General features: G+C 40.0%; 1 protein-coding gene across 1 annotated transcript; it reads right to left on the bottom strand.

Moving 5' to 3' along the window:
* Positions 1-113: 113 nt before the first annotated feature.
* LOC107282456 (synaptotagmin-1) lies at positions 114-17,128 on the bottom strand. The gene is made up of 9 exons (XM_015810233.1): positions 17,044-17,128; positions 7,153-7,311; positions 5,547-5,728; positions 3,614-3,733; positions 2,507-2,674; positions 2,133-2,300; positions 1,765-1,882; positions 1,000-1,133; positions 114-323 (listed from the first exon to the last, which is right to left on the bottom strand). The coding sequence occupies exons 1-9, from the start codon at positions 17,126-17,128 to the stop codon at positions 114-116; spliced, it is 1,344 nt and encodes a 447-aa protein (XP_015665719.1).
* Between the last annotated feature and the right edge of the window lie 1,302 nt (positions 17,129-18,430).

Genomic DNA, 18,430 nt, shown 5'->3' with positions numbered 1-18,430 from the left:
TCCCTCCCCCCCCCCAACAGACCTATTCAGGGGAGCCTCACCCACACACTCCCATTTGCTTTGGATGGGAGATGGAATGGTTGCCGGGGATGTCGGCCAGCAAGTGAAGGCTATCAAGAGGTCTTTATCCCAATTGCTGCATCCACCTCGTCTTCAGGTTGCAGAGTGTGCCACTGAGCAATAGGTCTCCGGGGATTGGCCAGCATATCAGACCAATGGCGCAGCTCAGTACCCGTGGCATTGCAGCCTACAAAGATCTTCCCGATGGCCTCGTTCTTGCCTAGTTTGTCGTAATCCAGGACCGTCAGGACAACCTGGACTTTCTATAGAAAGAAAAAAGGTTGGTCATCAGCATGAAAAGTAATTGGAGGGAATGTATGGATTCATCTGCCTTTCTTACCACTGCTGCCCACTGGCAATTTCTGTTTTTGACTTCTGTTTTCTCCATCTTGAGTTCCAAACAGAGGTGTGTGGCCTAGAGAGGCCAGCTTGCAGGAATAGTGGCAGAGAGGGGAAAAAAGATGCTGGCTTGAACCCATCACTTCTCCTCTAAAGCAGCATCTTTCAGCTTCACAATTATCTGAATTTCCAGGACCTTTGGCTTCCAAATAATTTGATCCTTCAGGTCAAGTGAAAGCTAACCCTAACCCTATCCTGGAGCTTTGCAAAAGGTTACAATTCTGAGAGTTTTCATTCCCTAAGACAAGCAAATCATAATAACCATAGCAAACGTCATGTCATTCTTTCCCAGTATATTAATTAGACCTTAACTTGGGCAGGATTCCTTAAGAACATAAGATTCTGGGATGTGTTACAAAGAGCTTGGTCTTACAATGTGCAAAACAAACTATCTCGAGATCTTCAAATAAAATGCAAACAATACTCCAGCAATTCCTGTTTTGAAAACGAGTCGTGCCAGTTTTGGACCAGATGAAAGTGACTGGAAATAATTGGAGCATATTTTCAAGTGAAATGGCATTGCAGGGAAGGAAGATTTACCTGGATTTGTTCAAAAGGCACCTCAAAGCTGAAGGATTCATTATAATAGGGATTCAGTGTATTTTTCTTGATAGTTGTTTTCTTCTTCTTGATACGTTTCCCTCCCTGCATGAGATGGATCTTCACATATGGATCTGGGATAGGATGACAAAGGAAATAAAAGTATGAAGATGCTTTATGATTCTCTTCTTACTCCCAATATCCTGATGAGAGAATTTAATTTTAAAGTCACTTCTAGGAAAGTAACAAAGAGCAAAATAGTTGTGTTTATGTATGTATTTTTATTGTTGGCCAAAACAAATCTTCATGGCAAGTTTTTAAGCATTCATTGAACAGGCAAACCAAGAAAGAATATTACACACGTTCATTCCCATATGTTGAACAACTGTTGATCCAAATTAAATGAGCTGGCTCATTTCTCTCCCTTTTTTTAAACCCACAACTATGGGAGACCCAGCAGTATTGAATAGGTAAGTGGCCTTTTCTGACCTCCCACCCAGGGACAATCTGAAGTCTAATTCCCATTCCTATTCTTCATATGAATATTACACATATTCACAAGCTCTTGAGAGTTGCATACTTCATTACTTCTCCTCCTCCTCACCTCTTTCCCCACGGGAACGGTTTGCTTTTATAGCCAGGAAAAGTTGAAGCCAGAAATTATGAGAGAATAGCAGGGGATTCAGAGCGCCCCCAATGTGATAATCCAAATGGTACATTAAAATGTTCAGCAATTTAAATTAAGTCTAATGGCTTAATTCTCACCTGAAAGCCCTCCCACATCCATCTTTTTGAGATTTTTGGCTTCTAGCACAATCACTGTCAGTTTCCCAGCCGTAGGGACATATCGGAGTGAAAAACAAATGTCTCCCAACTTCTCGTGCTATAGAAAGAAATGAATAATTATTTCAAAGCTAGGATGGATATTTCTCATAAATATAGATGCAGTTGTCAAGTTCTTGATTATCTTCCAAGAAGATACTTGATTACCCGTGAGTTGGGTTATTACTTCAATCATGTGGTAGTTTTCCAAAGAAAAACATTTCTAATATATATAAAAGCCACCAATGCAATTTTCAAATTACCTTTCAGTTAGAGCTCTTTATCTAACAAGGTTCTGCGCCAGTTCTTACCTCTTCCTTCTCTGCTGACTGCAGATCTCGCCACTCCTCGATCACGTGTGCCAGGTCCACAGTGTTCATGGGGATACGGATCTCACCAATGACATCATGCTTGGAGAAGCGGTCAAAGTCGTAGAGGGCCATGACGAGAATCTTACCACCAAGTTCTGAATAAGGGACCTAAGCATTAAACATAATGGTAGCACAGGATTAAATTGTATGCACATTTGTTGGTAGGTGGGGATTAGCGGTGTGAAATGAAAGGAAGTTCCACAATGGATGAGGGGAGACCAGAGCTAAAAAAGGAAGATGGCAAGGTGCATGTAGAAGAAATGTATTCGTGTATTTTTGGAACTTTGGCCAAGAGAAAAGAAACACAAACTTACTTTAAAGGTGAAAGATTCATTAAATGTAGGGTTGAGAGTTTTGCGATGGACTTTGGTTTCAAACTTTTTCTTCTTCTCTGGAAGCAGGAAGACTTTGACGTAAGGATCGGAGGTACCCCCAATGTCCAGCGCTGGGAGGTCAGCAGCTTGTATAATGCCCACAACCAACTGAGAGGGAAGATTTAAGATGAAAATATTCAAATTTAGGAAAATGCCTTCCATTGAGGCAAATCATTGATCTATCCAACTCAGGATTTCTCCGTTCCTCTGAGTATTTTCTGACAAGCAGGAATTTCCTCAAGCACCTTGAAACATGTCATCACCTTACTTTACCCACATAATTTAAAAAGAATATAGATTAAGTTATCTTCTAATTCTAATCTTTCAATGTTCACTATAACTTCTCTTGCCTTTTTTTCTCCCACCCAGTAAGGAGGTAAAGAGAATGTATTTTGTGATAGAACTTGACTACTAAAAGCAGCTAAGGTGATAGGAAGAAATGGGAACTTTTCTAATAATTTTTGCTAGGTAGAAGTTGCAAATGCTGAGCTTAGAACCTGGGGCTTTCAGTACATAAAATGTATATTATTTTTCTGAACTCCTGTAGGACATTTCCTTAGCTTTACTTGCACCCTTAATTTCAAATATTGCCAATGGGATAGGATGAAAGGAGTGTAATTACTGCAGATAAAGAAAACAGTTTAATGAAGGTAAGTTGGCCAGCTGTCCTATTATATGGTGAAATAACTCTTCATTTGATAGTATCCTTTGGAAATCTGCCTAGTTCAAGTTTTAAACTAAAAGAAGGATCAGAGACCCTGAAAATGCTCATCCAGAATTCGCAGCAAAAAGGGAACAATGACCTGGTCACCATCTTTCCCATTATAAAAAGATCTATTGTACTTCCATTTACATTATAGTAATTATTTCTCCACATGCATCGATATTTATAAACCAGAATATGCAAATAACTTTCCAGAACTTGTCTTTTCTTGTCAGTGAATTTCTTATTTTCTGGATGACGTTTGAGCAGCTTCCCTAAACTGACAAGAACACGAAGATCAGTCTGCCACTATCTGAGCCAAGGCAGGTGTTTGTCTTGCCCACCTGTGTGCTCTGGAAGTCATAATCAAGAGAGTACTGGAGTTTCCCCAGCTTCTCCTCTCGCTTCTCCACTTCAGATTCCTGTAACAACGATGGATCTAAATCCTCAACCTCTGGTTGTACCTGGAAGGAAGGAAAGAAGGAAGTGGTCCAAGTAACCAACATAAAATCATTAAGAACAAGGTGGATGAAGAACTTCTGCAAGGCCACATGATCTGTTCGCCCTTTCTCATTCTTTATCTAACTTTCAGTCTTCTATATATGGTGTGTTGAGATGTCACATCCCAGAATTTGAATGCCATCCTGCCTGGCAATTCTGATGGTTATAATCCTTGAAAGGCATCAAAGATGGGGAAAAGCTGGTTTACTTTGATCAGATATTATGAGGGCACTCATACAAGCATACAAACCACTCAGTGTGAATTTTCCCTTCCATCATACACAAATCTATCAGACAATGCTGATCTTAACAAATGGATGTTATTCAGTTGCCAAACCCTTCAATATTTTAGTGCCCGTTCTCCTGCACAGATGACAAGTTTTCTCTAAATCTGATGAAAAAAAGAGACTTGGTATGAGAATCTTGGGAGCAAGGAGAAAATTAACTCTGGGACCTGACATGTGCAGGAGGCAAACTAGTATTCCTGCCAACACTGATCAGATGAATTACTGCAGTTCATTGAAGGAATCAGAACAAATAAAAGATGGAGGAAGAATTACGTTGTCACTGGTAGCATTGCAAATAAAATGGCGGAGAGGATGCTTGGATAAACATTTTGCTTCTCTGATCCCCTCAGAGTCGGCTTGGCTTAACATAAATAGAACTTTCTAGATGCTGGCATTCTAGTCTTTGACTCTATACTTTTCTTTTGTGGCAGAAGAAGCTTTTCTGTAGTGTCTAGCGTTCACAAGTTTAACATCTTACAATCACTGCCTTCTGGGCAAACGAATCCTCAAAATTGAGCTGTATTTCCTATCCTATAAATGTCTCTCAACCTCAGCAACTTAAGATGTGTGGAGAATTCTGGGAGATGAAGTCCACACGTCTCAAAACTGCTAGGGTTGAAAAACACTTCTGTAATATTAGGCCTGTTTTTCCCCCCTTGTAAATATACTGTAGAACTCCAGTAATTACTGGTTTAAGACTGAGAAAATATTATGAAGAAGGCTTAAACAGCTCCTTCTTTTCAGTGGTTTGACCTCTGCAAAAACTCCAACAATTCATGTTCCCAGTTCATCCTTTTGTTTTTACAAATGGATCTGCACTCAGAAAAATCCACGAGTCAGGCGATACTACCTGTTAATGGCAGCTTCCTCTACAATGTTATGATTTCAGTTTTAAGATGGGGGGGGGGGAAGGCCAGACTTCCAAGCAAAAAGGTGACCATTCTTCCACCTTGCACCTTCTTCTTCTTCTTGTGCCATATCCATGATCGGACGTTGGCGATCATGTTGGCGATCCTGTTTTTATCAGCAGCCGCACGAAAAAGTGCTGCTGAGTTTTGTCCAAACCAGTCCCTTGCACCTGCCTAGTTTTTATTTCCAGTAAGGCTCAGTTTCCTTCCTTCACATTGGATTCTGAATCCAATCTGCTTTATCTCAAGACCACCTCCTTGTGTGACCTCTCACAGAACTCATGTAATTGAAACTATTCTGCTTGAGTCAAGAATCTGTGCTTGACTCTGTGTTTCCAGAGTTTTCCAGAGGGAAAAGGCTTTGGACAGCCTCTTCTCCTCCTCCTCCTCCTCCCTGGAATTGTATTTCTTCATCTTGCCCCCAAATTAGGTTATTGTTTGTCACTTGTTTCAGCAGTTGCATAATGTAATGATATCAGCATTTGATACCTGCTCATCCTAGGTCAGGGCTAGGCAACCTTGGCTCTTTTATGTCTCGTGGACTTCAACTCCCAGAATTCCTGAGCCCTCCCCCTGCTCACCTTATCAATGTAGCTTTTGCCCAACTCCTTCACTTCCTTCATGTTGATCTGTGCCTTGACTTTGTCTTTGCCTTTCTTCCCTTTCTTTTTCTTGCCACAGCATTTTTTAAAAACGCAGAAGCAGCAGCAGAGAAGCAAAAGGCCGGCAACAATAAGAATGGTGGCCAAAGCCCATGGTGGTACTAGAGTGGACACAAAAGGAGAGTAGTGGAAGAAGATGTCACAGATTCTGGAGCAAAGAGATTGCCTCGTGTTATATTACTTACTAGTTAAATATGACTTTTCCTAATTATCACTAGGAATATCTAATGGACCTTGGCTGATGTCAGGTTGATCTTAATAGGGTCAGGCCTGGTTAATGTATGGATTAGTATTGAGGCTAACACAAGCTCAAGAACTGGCAGCTGTGACTTCACAAAGTTGTATATATAATAACGATAATCTATTTATTTTAGATGTCAGTGTAAACATCTAGCTGACTGCGTGACTAACTGTTATAATCAATAATAAATTTATTATGAAATTATAGTTCTTAATGTGGCAGAAGGGAGAGTTTATTAAACATTTATGGAAGTAACCCCACATTTTATGCACCAATATCTTCTTGTTGATTGAGAAATCAAAGGAATCTATAGCAAATATTAGCTATATGATGCGGCTAGAAGTATTGAACACCAAGGTCATTCTGTTTAACAGGGAAATGGAGTGAACCATTGCAAGTTATATTTAAATGATAAAAAGTTACAGCAAGTAAATGAAGTGTTGTATTTTGGTGACTATGTATTAATCATAGGAAGATGGATGAGAAATGTTAAGATGTGAAAATGATGACTGAAAATTAATGGATAGAGGTTGGTCTCCCACAAAGAATGATTTTTTTGACAAAAGAAGTTCTGCCTTCTTTGTTGTAAGAAAAAGAGAGGGGTATATTGGAAGAAACATAAACATATGTTATGTGCAGTGGAAATGGAGTATTTAAGAAGTGTCACATAGGAGCCTGAACAAGGCATGCAAGCCACTCGGCTTACTGTCCTATAACATTTAATTGGTCATAGCCTGTGCATTTTCTAGCCATGTTTCATGAAAAATGTGCTTGAATTGTAAGCCACCCAGAATCATTGACCTAGATGGGAAAAGGAAAGAGAGAGGGGGGGGAGAGGGAGAGGAAGAAAGAAAAAAGAAAGAAAGAAAGAAAGAGAGGGAGGGAGGGAGGGAGGGAGGGAGGAAGGTGGGTGGAAAATAGGAAAGGAAAAAAAGAAAGAAAAGGAGAAAGAAAGAAAGAAAGAAAGAAAGAAAGAAAGAAAGAAAGAAAGAAAGAAAGAAAGAAAGAAAAAGAAAGAAAGAAAAGAAAGAAAAAGAGAGGGAAAAGTGATATTCTAACAACTGCACAGCCTGTAGTTTACTTAACTTTGGTGGCCCATGAAAGAACTTTTGTGGAATTACAAAAAATAGCCTTACAAATAATCAACATTAAAAATAAGACTATGTAAAATAAAAAATTGAGAAATCCTGGGTCATTTGATTCAAATAAATCAGCCTTGATAGTTTTAGTTGATCCACCCTCCAGTTTGAAATCTGAGATTGGAAACAGCCTAATTCCACCTACTTGGCAGTTTCCCCAATTTGTTCATGAATTTATCTTTCATGTCTGAAAAAACATTCGCCTTGTTGGGCATCTCGGTGGCATTGATGGAGGGTTCCAGTTGGGATTCTGTCACTTCTGAATCTATCCTGGCTGACCTCCGTGCTGCATTCATTGTGGAATCTGGAAAGTGAGAATGAAAAGGCAGATAATTTATGTACTTCTCTGGACAATTGCTACAGGTTTAATCTAAATCTTTTAATTTTTTTTCTTCTTTTAAAATTAAATAATGCAATCTAAGAGGGAAGTGTCTTTACAACAGCATCTTCTCCCTGTTCCTCATGATCTTTTTTTCTTTCTTTCTTAAAATGAAGTTTTTTATTTCCCCCCCCCCCCGTTTCTATAGAAGGGGGAAACAGAAAACAAGAAGAGGTAATGTTTGTCAGGATTTTTTTACATGATAAAGAGGTCTGGAGGTTCTTCTGTTCTCTGTTTTCTTCTCATGATTTCCCGTCAATGGTCCAGTAAACCAACGTATGTTTGAAACCCCAAACACTGAAATATCTCCTGGCATTATATTTGAACTGGCTTGTAAAATTAAAAAAAAAAAGATCAATCCAGATGGTTTTTAAAGTATTGAAACAGACTTTAGATTCAGGCAGTCCTCAACTTATAACAGTTCATTTAGTGCAGGGGTAGGCAACCTTGGCTCTTTTATGACTTGTGGACTTCAACTCCCAGAATTCCTGAGCCAGCATGGCTCAGCTTGGAAACCTCTCCCTTTCCCCTCAGCATGGCTGGCTCAGGAATTCTGGGAGTTGAAGTCCACGAGTCATAAAAGAGCCAAGGTTGCCTACCCCTGATTTAGTGATTGTTCAAAGTTACAATGGCATTGGAAAAAGTGACATGACCGTTTTTCACACTTACGACCGTTGCGGCATCCCCATGGTCAAACCTCAGATGCTGGGCAACTGACTCATATTTATGACGACTGTAGAGTCCAGGGGTCACGTGATCACCTTTTTGACTTTCTGATGAGCCAGGTCAATGGAGAAGCCAGATTCACTTAACAACCATGTTACTAACTTAACAATTGCAGTGATTCACTTAACAACAATGCAAAGAAAAGTAGTAAAATAGGGCAAAACTCACTTAACAAATGTCTCACTTAGCAACATAAATTTTGGGCTCCATTGTGGTCTTAAGTCGAGGACTACTGTACCTACTTTACCTCCTTATGTGGCCTGGTGCTAATTTTGTAATTATAATAGAACATAGGAGCAAAGCAACAGAGGCAAGAGGACTGAGTTCCACCTTGTGGTTTTTTTCCCCCAAACTTGCATTTTGACAATAACACCCAAAACCTTTTATCGCTCCTAGCTCTGGTACCAAGAAGTATTCTGCTGATAAGAATGTTCAGCTCTTGTGGCCCTCTCTCTCGTTTTACAGTGAGGTTTGTATAATCTCACTTTTGACATTCTTCTAAGAATTCAAGAGATCCTTTAAATGAAGTTAGACTTGTCCATTATTTGCTCCAAGCCACTAGGGCAACACATCTAAAACAGCAACTTCATATTACATTGTACACAACACACAGGTATTCCCCAACACAAAGGGCCTTTCAAATAAAGCGGATTGACATCCCCGTCATCCTTAGCGCTGGTTGCAGAGGACTGGTTTTACCATCACATCTAAAAGACACCAAGTTGGGGATGTTTATCGCAGTAAGTTTTATTTTCACCTGCTTCTTTTTAGTTCATGCCCAATGTTTCTTCCTTTTGGCTTTATTTTCCATTCATTATTGCGCCAATTCATTCCTCTCTCAACCCTCCTGATTTCAATTGAGTTCTAATCAGCTCCTGCTGTCTGTTTCTAAGGCAGAGGTCCCCAATCTTTTGGATACCAGGGACCGGTTTTGTGGAGAGAGGTTTTTCCGCGGACCGGAGGGTGTGTGGTTTTGTGTGCTGCCTGCATCTCTTGGATGGGGCTTTGCTTGTTTGTGCGGACCGATTGCTGGCATTCCGCAGCCCGGTACTGGTCCACAGACCGGGGGTTGGGGACCCCAGTTCTAAGGGACATACATTTGCTCCTCTCATTGTTGGCCAGCACATTGCACCTACCAAGTTTCAGGGAGCTTAGGAACTGTTCATTTTATAGCCAATTTTAAAAAGGAGACGGCCTTTAATTCAGCTTAGTAGAGCTTTCCAACTCATCAGCTGGCCCTGTTTTTTCTCTCTCATCCTCCCACGATGACCTTTCCATGATCTGTACACTGTGCTTCATGCTGTTCATTCAGTCCAAACGTAATTTGCTTACGTAAAGCAAATTAAAGTAAACAGGAAGGAATGGCAGAAGAGGAGAGAATTATTAGCACAGATGAGACATCTGACTTGTCCCATTCAGTTTTCCTCTTCCACTTACTTTAATTATAAAAACGAACGGAGCTTTCTTTCTTTCTTTCTTTCTTTCTTTCTTTCTTTCTTTCTTTCTTTCTTTCTTTCTTTCTTTCTTTCTTTCTCTCTCTCTCTCTCTCTCTCTCTCTCTCTCTCTCTCTCTCTCTCTCTCTCTCTCTCTCTCTTTTTTTTTTTTCTTCTTTNTCTCTCTCTCTCTCTCTCTCTCTCTCTCTCTCTCTCTCTCTCTCTCTCTCTCTCTCTCTCTCTTTCTTTTTACTCTACTGCAGCCACCCCAAAAGACCACACTGAATTCAACCCCCTCTACTTGTTTGCCAGCTCACCTGTCAAGCTACTCAACCAGTCTGCTCCTTGACCTCATCTGTCCAAAGAGATCTTTCCTGGTACACTATTTCAGCCTAGATCCGAGCTGCAGCCCGGCATGTAGAAAACCAAATGACAGAATAAATTATCCATGACTAACTTTCCACAAGTTATGCTTTTTATTGAGCTTTAAAAAAAATTAAACAGTCCCTATTTGTTATCTGGAGTGGTACAATCTGTGATACAGATTTACTTCCTCATCTCTTCTTTGTGAGCACATAAATGCATTGCCTCGAGCATAAATGTGTCTCAAGATTGGCACTTTTTAAATCAATGGTCTGGCGCCAATGCATCCATTCATTTGCTAAATGGAAGCCCTTCAAGCTTCTGATTACATTCCAGGCAAGCCCAGATGTGTGTTTCCCCTGTGGTTTGTCTATACAACATACACATCCAATTTCAATCATTTAGTTCACTTCTCTTCCACTGGTTTATTTCAATTGTCTTACAGGCTTCCTCAAAGTATTTCAAAGTATCCCTCAAAGTATTCCAGTCCTTGTATTACCCTTTTTGATTTAGTCTCTTGTTCCACTGTTATATTGCAACAGAGTGTCCAAGATTATCACAGCTACGCGTGTCATGAAGACCATGTCTAGCCCAACTGCTCATCGATCCTTCGTCATGCTAAAAGATGCCAGGAAAACCGGAAAAAGGTTTAAAAGGAGACACTCTGGTATTAGAGCTTTTTAGCAGGTGTTTCAGGAAAAGTGAAAGCTCAAGTTCATTGGAAAGAGTGGAATTGCTATTTTTCGAAGAAGCAACTGTAAAATGTTTCTGTGATGGAAGACAGATGCCTTCGTGGTCTGAAAGGAACGTTCAGACTTCCAGAAACATGCCTGCAGCTATTCAGCAATTTTGAGGCCGGTGATCCCATAAAGAACAGAAGGGCCAAAGGCAACAGAAGAGACAGCAACGGGCAAGTCTATTGTCTCTATATAATTAGTTAAGCCAAAAGTCTGACAGATGAGTGGAGAGCAAGCTTTGTCTAGCTAACGTGAAGTTAACAGAATTTTTCCATGCAAGGCAGGAGGGAATAATTACATTAAACAAGTATCTTGTTAATAGAGGAGTAAAAATAAAAAGAACATAAAAATAAGCAATAAAAGAAACACACACATGCAAACACACAAAACTAGAGTGCCTTCGTTTTGAAGCCCCGGGGGACGAGAGATGGGCAAGGATGGGAAGTTGGAGGGTGGATCTCTCCCTCCGTCCAGTCTCCCCTAGGACAGAGGTCCCCAACCTTTTGGGCACTAGGGACCGGTTCCGCGGAGAGAGGTTTTTCCGCAGACCAGAGGGTGCATGTTTTTGTGTGCGGCCTGCATCCCACAGATGGGGCTTTGCTTGTTTGTGCGGACCGGTTGCTGGCATGCCACGTCCCAGTATTGGTCCAGGACTGGGGGTTGGGGACCCCTGTTCTAGGAGAACAAACTTTCTTAGGCCATGTGCGACACACAGGCTTTTCCCATCTCCTCCAGATTCGTCTCTTCCATGGCTCATTTCCCAAAATGTACGTGTCTCAAGCCAAGAGGTCGATAGATTGATGCCTCTCAGCTCTTTTCCTTGGGGTTGACCCAGACAGCTTGGGGTCAGCTGCCTGGATAGTTTTCAGCCAGATTTCAAAGCCTTTTATGTGTCAACAATGTAGATCTCTGGAAAGGATAGTCCAAGCCTGGCTTGGCAGTAAGAGGGGGGGGGGTTAATTTCAATGGTTTGATTGAAGGTGTGATGGGGATGTGCTGACTTAAAAAGGTCTTGGGCAGATGCATGGGAAGGATACCTCAGTACAGGTAATCCTGAACGTACGACCAAAGTTGAGCCCAACATTGCCATCGCTAAGCGAGACAATTGTTAAGTGAGCTTTGCCCCATTTTACGACCTTTCTTGCCACAGTCGTTAAGGGACTGGACTAGAAGACCTCCAAGGTCCCTTCCAGCTCTATTCTGATTCTGATTCAAAATCCCTAAAGCAAGCAAAGAGCAATTTTGGAAAATAGAAAGATTTTCTAATATAAGCTCACTATAAACAATAACTCAAATCTGAACAATTTAAGTTTAACTTCTAAATTATTGTTGATACACACTGGATAACTGAGAAGGGCAAAGAATACCCAAAAATGTCATGATGAAGCATTATGAAGATGATAAAAAAAGCTTTTGATTGTGTTGATCATAACAAGCTGTGAAATGTGTTTAGGAAAATGGGGATCTCTGAACATTTCATTGTCCTCATATTCTCATCTTTCCTATTACCTACTCTTACTGGCATCTTATGATTATCACTTTGTTGGTTGTATCTTATGATTTATGATTGTATCTTATGATTTATGATTTATCACTTTGTTGCTTGAATGTACACTAGCTTATACACCGAAGACAAATTCCTTGTGTGTCCTATCACAATTGGCCAATAAAGAATATTCTATTCTGTTCTATTCTATTCTATTCTATTCTATTCTATTCTATTCTATTCTATTCTATTCTATTCTTACAAATATATGGGTCAGAAAGCCACAGTACAGACAGAAACACAAGTGATGAAATGTATTTGCTCCAGGTTGGTAAATATATTCTCCTTTATTTATTCAGTTTATATGCTGAAAATGTTTTAAGGGAAGTGGGATAAGAAGATGAGTGTGGTTTAAAACTTTTACAGCCATAAATGTAAAGATTCTGCAAGCTCTAGTAATAAAAGTCAAGGAGTACAGGTGAAAAATGGGACTATAAAAAAATCCAGACTAACAACAGCAGGTATAACATCTAGCCCTAGAATTGACAAGGACAATATTGAAGTAATAATAATAATAATAATAATAATAATAATAATAATAATAATAATAATAATATATTATTATTATTATTATTATTATTATTATTATTATTATTATTATTATTTCAACCTTCCCTGGAACCTCCAGTAGTTCAGGTTGGGGGACGAGTCCGTCCATTGGGATATGGTAAAACCTGTTTACCGACAGGTCAAAGAAGAATTAAACTTCCAGTGTTGGAGCATTCACCGCTTCTGGAGGCAGGTTGTTCCACTGAGTATTACGGTACTTGGTAGACCAGCCATGAAGGTCATGGAAAAAATACACAGATGCTCTAATGCAGGGGTATCCAATCTTGGCAACTTTAAATCTTGTGGACTTCAACTACTGGAATTCCCCAGCCAGCATCTTTACATTTTTGGTTATTAGACTAATGCCATGGCAGTTAAAGTCCATAGGTCTTGAAGTTGCTCAGGATGGACACCCCTGCTGTAATGTGTCTTTACCTACAAAGATCAGAATACTGCAAGCAACGGCATTCAATGTGACACTTTATGGAAACAAAAGTTGGATTTTGAAGAAGCTGGAAAAAAATAACGATGCTTTTGATGTTGGGAAAAGCTCCTGAGAATACCATGGATAGCAAAAACAAACTGCTTATAGAACAAATCAATCAAGAGAGACCAGACTCATATTAAACCTCTTTAGACACACTATGCAGAAACCTAGCTCTTTGGAGAAGGCTTTAATGCAGGGAATGGTGGAAAGAAAGAGAAGAACAGGATGACCAACAGCGAGGTGGGTGGACTCAGTTACAGTGACAATGTGTGCACCATTGGAAGTCCTGAAGGACCAGTTAATGACCAACAAATCACCATGGAGAAAAAAAATATCTGGGTGGTTGCTAAGACTCAAAAGTGACTTGAGGGCACTAGAAATAGTCTATTTCTAAACAGACTTTTCTATTTATGAATAGACTATTCATAAAATGGTTGTGCTCCATTAGCCGATTCTTGTTGATTGCCTAGTTTATTGCCATTAAAAAGGTTATTCCATAATACATATTTTCTGTCTTTAGGTCAGTGCTCCCCAACCTTTTGGCATGGTGCCTTGGTGAGGGGAGGGGGGAAGGGAATGGCAGTCGTGTGCGTGAGCCCGCACACAAGCGTGTGCAATTCCATTTGTGTAAGTGGCGGGCATGCATGTGCTGCTTCCACAAATAGAACTTTGTGTGTTAACACAAGTGGAGCTGCACGCACAGACCTGCTCCCTAGCTGCTTGCCCAGCCCGGTTGGGGACCCCTCCTTTAGGTGATCTACCTTGAAATTTTACTTCAAAATTCTTTTTCCCCCCCAATGTATTCCTTGCTAAATTGTGCTTTCCAATGTATTCCATGCTCCATACATGAGCTCACATATCATACTATGCTATAAACCATGCTTAACAGATCACAATGGCTAAGTTCACACTACTTGCCAGGCTAAACCATAACTTAGTAATAACTTAGTTGAGTAGGCAAGTTCGGAAGGCAAGGACTTGCATGTAAAGAAATGCATCTCTATCCCCCAACTGGACCATAGCGTATGTGTATATATGTGTGCACAGATGTGGATGTGTAATGTTTGTTTGTATTAGCAGACCATCTTTCCTAGGAGCCGTAAATCACAGCTTGAATCTGTTATTGGATTTTGATGTATAATCACGGATGCATTCTTTCTTTGACATTTCTGCTATTGTTTCTATACAGATACTGCTATACACAGTATATCTGCAGAGTTTCAAAACCATGACAGCTGAAAAGGAAGGAGAACACATCAGGAACTGACCAAACAAACCATCATTGGTTTGCCTAACTACCAAACTGTGGCTGGGCTCACAGAACATGCTAAGCCAGAAGACAATTTGTTTCTTTGTTTCTGTGTTAGCTTTTTGTGTGAATGTTGACATTGTAGTTTGTAAATCATGGCTTAGTACCTATTATTACACCTGCTTGACAGCCTGGATTCCTTAAGAAAGCAGTGGCTAAAGCATTGACTTAGCATGAGATGAGACAAGAAAGCAATATTTAAAAACTGAACATAAAAAAGGCTTCTCCATTGCTGAGTATGGGAGTAAAATCAGTGGATAGGAACGGTGTGGAAGCAGATTTTGGCTCAGTATTAAAAGAAATGCCTAAGGTATTTTGGCAGCAGAACAGATTGAGTCTCCTCCACTGGAGATAATTAAGCAGATGCCAGATAGTTTTCTGTCAAGGATACCATGAATTCATTCTGAATTATAAATCCCAAACTGAGCAAAAGGCTAGACTTAATGACCTTCATGGTCCCTGCCAAATCTGCCAGCCTATTGTTCTAGTTTTTTCATTGTCATGCTAATTTGCTAAATATAACATCAGAATGGGAAAAAAGGTTGTGTTCTGCTATATAGGACTCGTAAGCATTTTGCGCCCTTCTTGTTTTAGTGCAAGCTAAGCCAAAATCTCTGTTTTACTCTAAAGGAGCATCAGATGAGACAGCATCGGGTTAGCGGAACTAAGAGATGTCTGAGACTTGTGGCAGGGAAGTGGCAATGCAACGAAGAATGTGCTTTACAAATATATTTGGAGGAATACTTTAATATGATAGTGAGGACCCTTGTACTGGTCTTTGATGCACTAAATCAAATTGAATTTAATAGAATAGCGAGGGCCCACTATTACGGTAAGGACAGCTGTAGCTACATAAATCAACGACATGGATAAAGCAACAAAAATCAAAAACCAATTCCACTGGTTTTCTCTGATATTGCAGACTTCTCCCAGATTTGCCTTCAAAATTATCTCAGAGTGCAAGACTGAGGGCAGGGCTAAATTGAAAACCAAACAAAATGACGGCATAAAAATGAGGAAACAAATAATATTTGTTTGAACAACTGCTGTTTTTTCCACGAGAGCAGGCGTGGTGGGGCTACAATACCCCTGAGTGGTTTCTTGCTTTCTCTTGTGTGTGCAAGCACTCAAACACACCCCTTTCGCATAGCTTCTCTCTATTATGGCAAGCCAATGTGCCTCGGGAAAGCTGCCGGAACGAGGGGGAAGGAACGTTGGAAGAAAGGAAGATGCAACAGCCACGGCTCTCTGCTTTACAAAATGTAGAAGCCACTAATTGGATGCAACATCTCTCTGGACATTTAACAGAAGAGCAGCAAATAGAACAAATGAATTAATTAAATAAATAAATTAAACCAACAAGCAAATTTCAAGAAGGCGGATGCCGCAGTCCCAGGTGATGAGGAAGCGGCTTCAAATAACAGCAGGGGACGGTGCTCAGAATTTCAGGACCTTGGACAGAGGTCCCGCCCAACCAGATTGGGGTTATTATACAAGGTTCCCTTAAATTCCTCTCCTCCTAAATTCTCTCTCCTACCCTCCTCCTTTTTTAACTAAATCCTACAAATCCACCACATCCTCCATCTCCTTTGATTCCATTTCCTTCCAAAGCACAGACTCTAGCTCCATGTCCACCATTAATTCAGTAATACACACCCCTCCCCCGCAGCTTCTTGGTTTGACAAATTGCTCAGAAAGACATTCTTCTCTTTCTTTTGCCCCCCTCCATCTCCTCTCTGCCCCCCTTCCCTGGGGACCTTTAACATGGGTATGATTTCCATCCTGAATAATTAACAACGGACAACAAATCTGGGTGCAAAGGACCAGAAAACTCAAGGGGACAGCTAATTCAGATTATCCACAATGCATGCTTGTCTCCATTTCAACCAATCAAATTGGCAGATCTATTTCTTCATCTTGGATAGCCACATTCATCTCCTGCCAAATAGGACAGGACAGACTCAGGACCTTATAATAAACACTACAAAGAAGAATCTTGCTCTCGTCATTGCTCCTGTAAAAGTAGGAACATATCAGCAATATTTCAACTTGAGGCACTTGGCTTCCTTTTTACTTCTCTCAGCATCTACTCCATCCCCAAATTCTGTTTAGGGTCAAAGGAGGCTGCGGATGAAGGCTATGGTCTGTCTCTCAGCACCTATTGCTTGACTTGCTCTGCTATCTGCATTGATGGCAGGTGCTGCTGATCCATTGATTGATTTTTGCAAACTTGATTGTATTTACATGCTACATCCTGTTCCATATAAAAAAAACCCAAACAAGTTCAAAGCCAATAAATAAATAATGAAACAGGATTTATTTCCTGAGAGCTCCATTGTTGATGCTTCCAAATACAGGTAGTCCTTGACTTACAACAGTTTGTTTAATGATCGGTCAAAGTTACAACGGTACTAAAAAATGTGACATATGGGCATTTTTGACACTTTGAAAAGCAGCCTCTGTATAAAAACATACAAGGAAGATGGCATAGAACAAGACAGGAGCACCAGAGCCCATGCTGAAGTAGTAGCAGCTGCCCCCTTTTGCAGTCAGTTCCACTCGGTTCTCTCCATTTGGTATTTCTAGGGGCATACTAGTGGCTTAACCATACATGAAGGAAACCTAACCAGTTTGTAGTAGTTATGAACTATTGGATGAAATAAAACTAGACTGCTTGTTGGAAACAAAGCTAAAGCATAAAGTAAATGTTTGGGACACATAATGTGAAGGCAAAAATAATACCGGAAAAGCTTAATACAGTACTTGGAAAAGTCAGTATAACAATGGTATCTTGGTATTCTTTTAAACTCTTTGAATAACACATTTTGACATGAACATTTTGTCCTGGTACTCATTGTTTGTTTGGTGCTAAACACACAAGCTAGAACTTGTCAGTGTTGGCTGCCTCTGACTCATTAGTCTTTCCAAACAAAACAAAGGGTCATGTGTTAGTCACGTGCTTTGTTTGATACTCATTTTTAGTGCTTGCACTTCCTGGAACCAATTAATGACAAGTTCTGAGGTACCACCATATTGAAAAATACATCACTGATGACACAAACAGAAAAAGCAACTAGGGACAGACAAACTTAGCAAAATGATGGCCATCAAATCATGAAGAGTCAGAAGTGACAATTATAAGTTTGCTATTCCATATTCACAGGATCGGTGTATTATTGTAAAGTTAAACTAAGCTATAACAAGACATAATTAGACTTTGCGGTCAAGCTAAATCACAATGTGTTCTATGTTTAAACTGGGCTTGAATGAATACAGAGAGTCTTCATTTGTTTAGCCACTGTTCAAAGTTACAACAGCACTGAAAAAAAGTGACTTATGACCAGTCCTCGTACTTAGGACCATTGCAGCCTCTCCATAGTCGTGCAATCAAAATTCAGTACTTGGCAATTGCCATATATTTATGACAGTTCCACCATCCCAGGGTCATGTGATCAAACATTTCTGACCTTCCCCGTTGATTTCCAAGAAGCAACGTCAAGTAGGAGAGGCTGTATTTGCTTAACAACCATGTGATTCACTTAACAACTGCAGTGATTAACAACCATGGCAAAGAAGGTCATAAAATCAGGCATGACATACTTAACAAGCGCCTTGCTTAGCAACAGAAATTCTGGTCCCAATTGTGCTTGTAAGTCAAGGATTACCTGTAACTAACATTTAGCTTTTTTTTTTTTTTTTAATTTGTATACCGCCCTTCTCCCATAGGACTCAGGGCGGTTCACAGCATATTAAAAACAAATAATATACACACAATACAAAAAATGCAAAATACAAAAATACAGAAATACAAAAAATAAACCCCGATAAAAGCCGAATTAAAACCAAATATTACCAGCTGTGTTTCCAATTAAAATACTTTAAAAATTATCCCTA

The sequence above is a fragment of the Protobothrops mucrosquamatus genome, unplaced genomic scaffold (assembly GCF_001527695.2).
Source record: "Protobothrops mucrosquamatus isolate PMUCROS unplaced genomic scaffold, P.Mucros_1.0 scaffold8, whole genome shotgun sequence".
Classification (NCBI taxonomy): domain Eukaryota; kingdom Metazoa; phylum Chordata; class Lepidosauria; order Squamata; family Viperidae; genus Protobothrops; species Protobothrops mucrosquamatus.
The sequence above is the reverse complement of the archived record's forward strand: the minus strand, read 5'-3'. Positions and strand labels throughout refer to the sequence as shown.

Excerpts from the sequence above, each read along its gene's own strand:
- LOC107282456 (XM_015810233.1), bottom strand. The coding sequence starts at position 17,128 with ATGCCCCTAGAAATACCAAATGGAGAGAACCGAGTGGAACTGACTGCA. Across the intron at positions 7,312-17,043 it reads CTACTTCAGCATGGGCTCTG|ATTCCACAATGAATGCAGCA; the intron begins GTGCTCCTGTCT and ends CTCACTTTCCAG. Across the intron at positions 3,734-5,546 it reads GCAAAAGCTACATTGATAAG|GTACAACCAGAGGTTGAGGA; the intron begins GTGAGCAGGGGG and ends CCTTCCTTCCAG.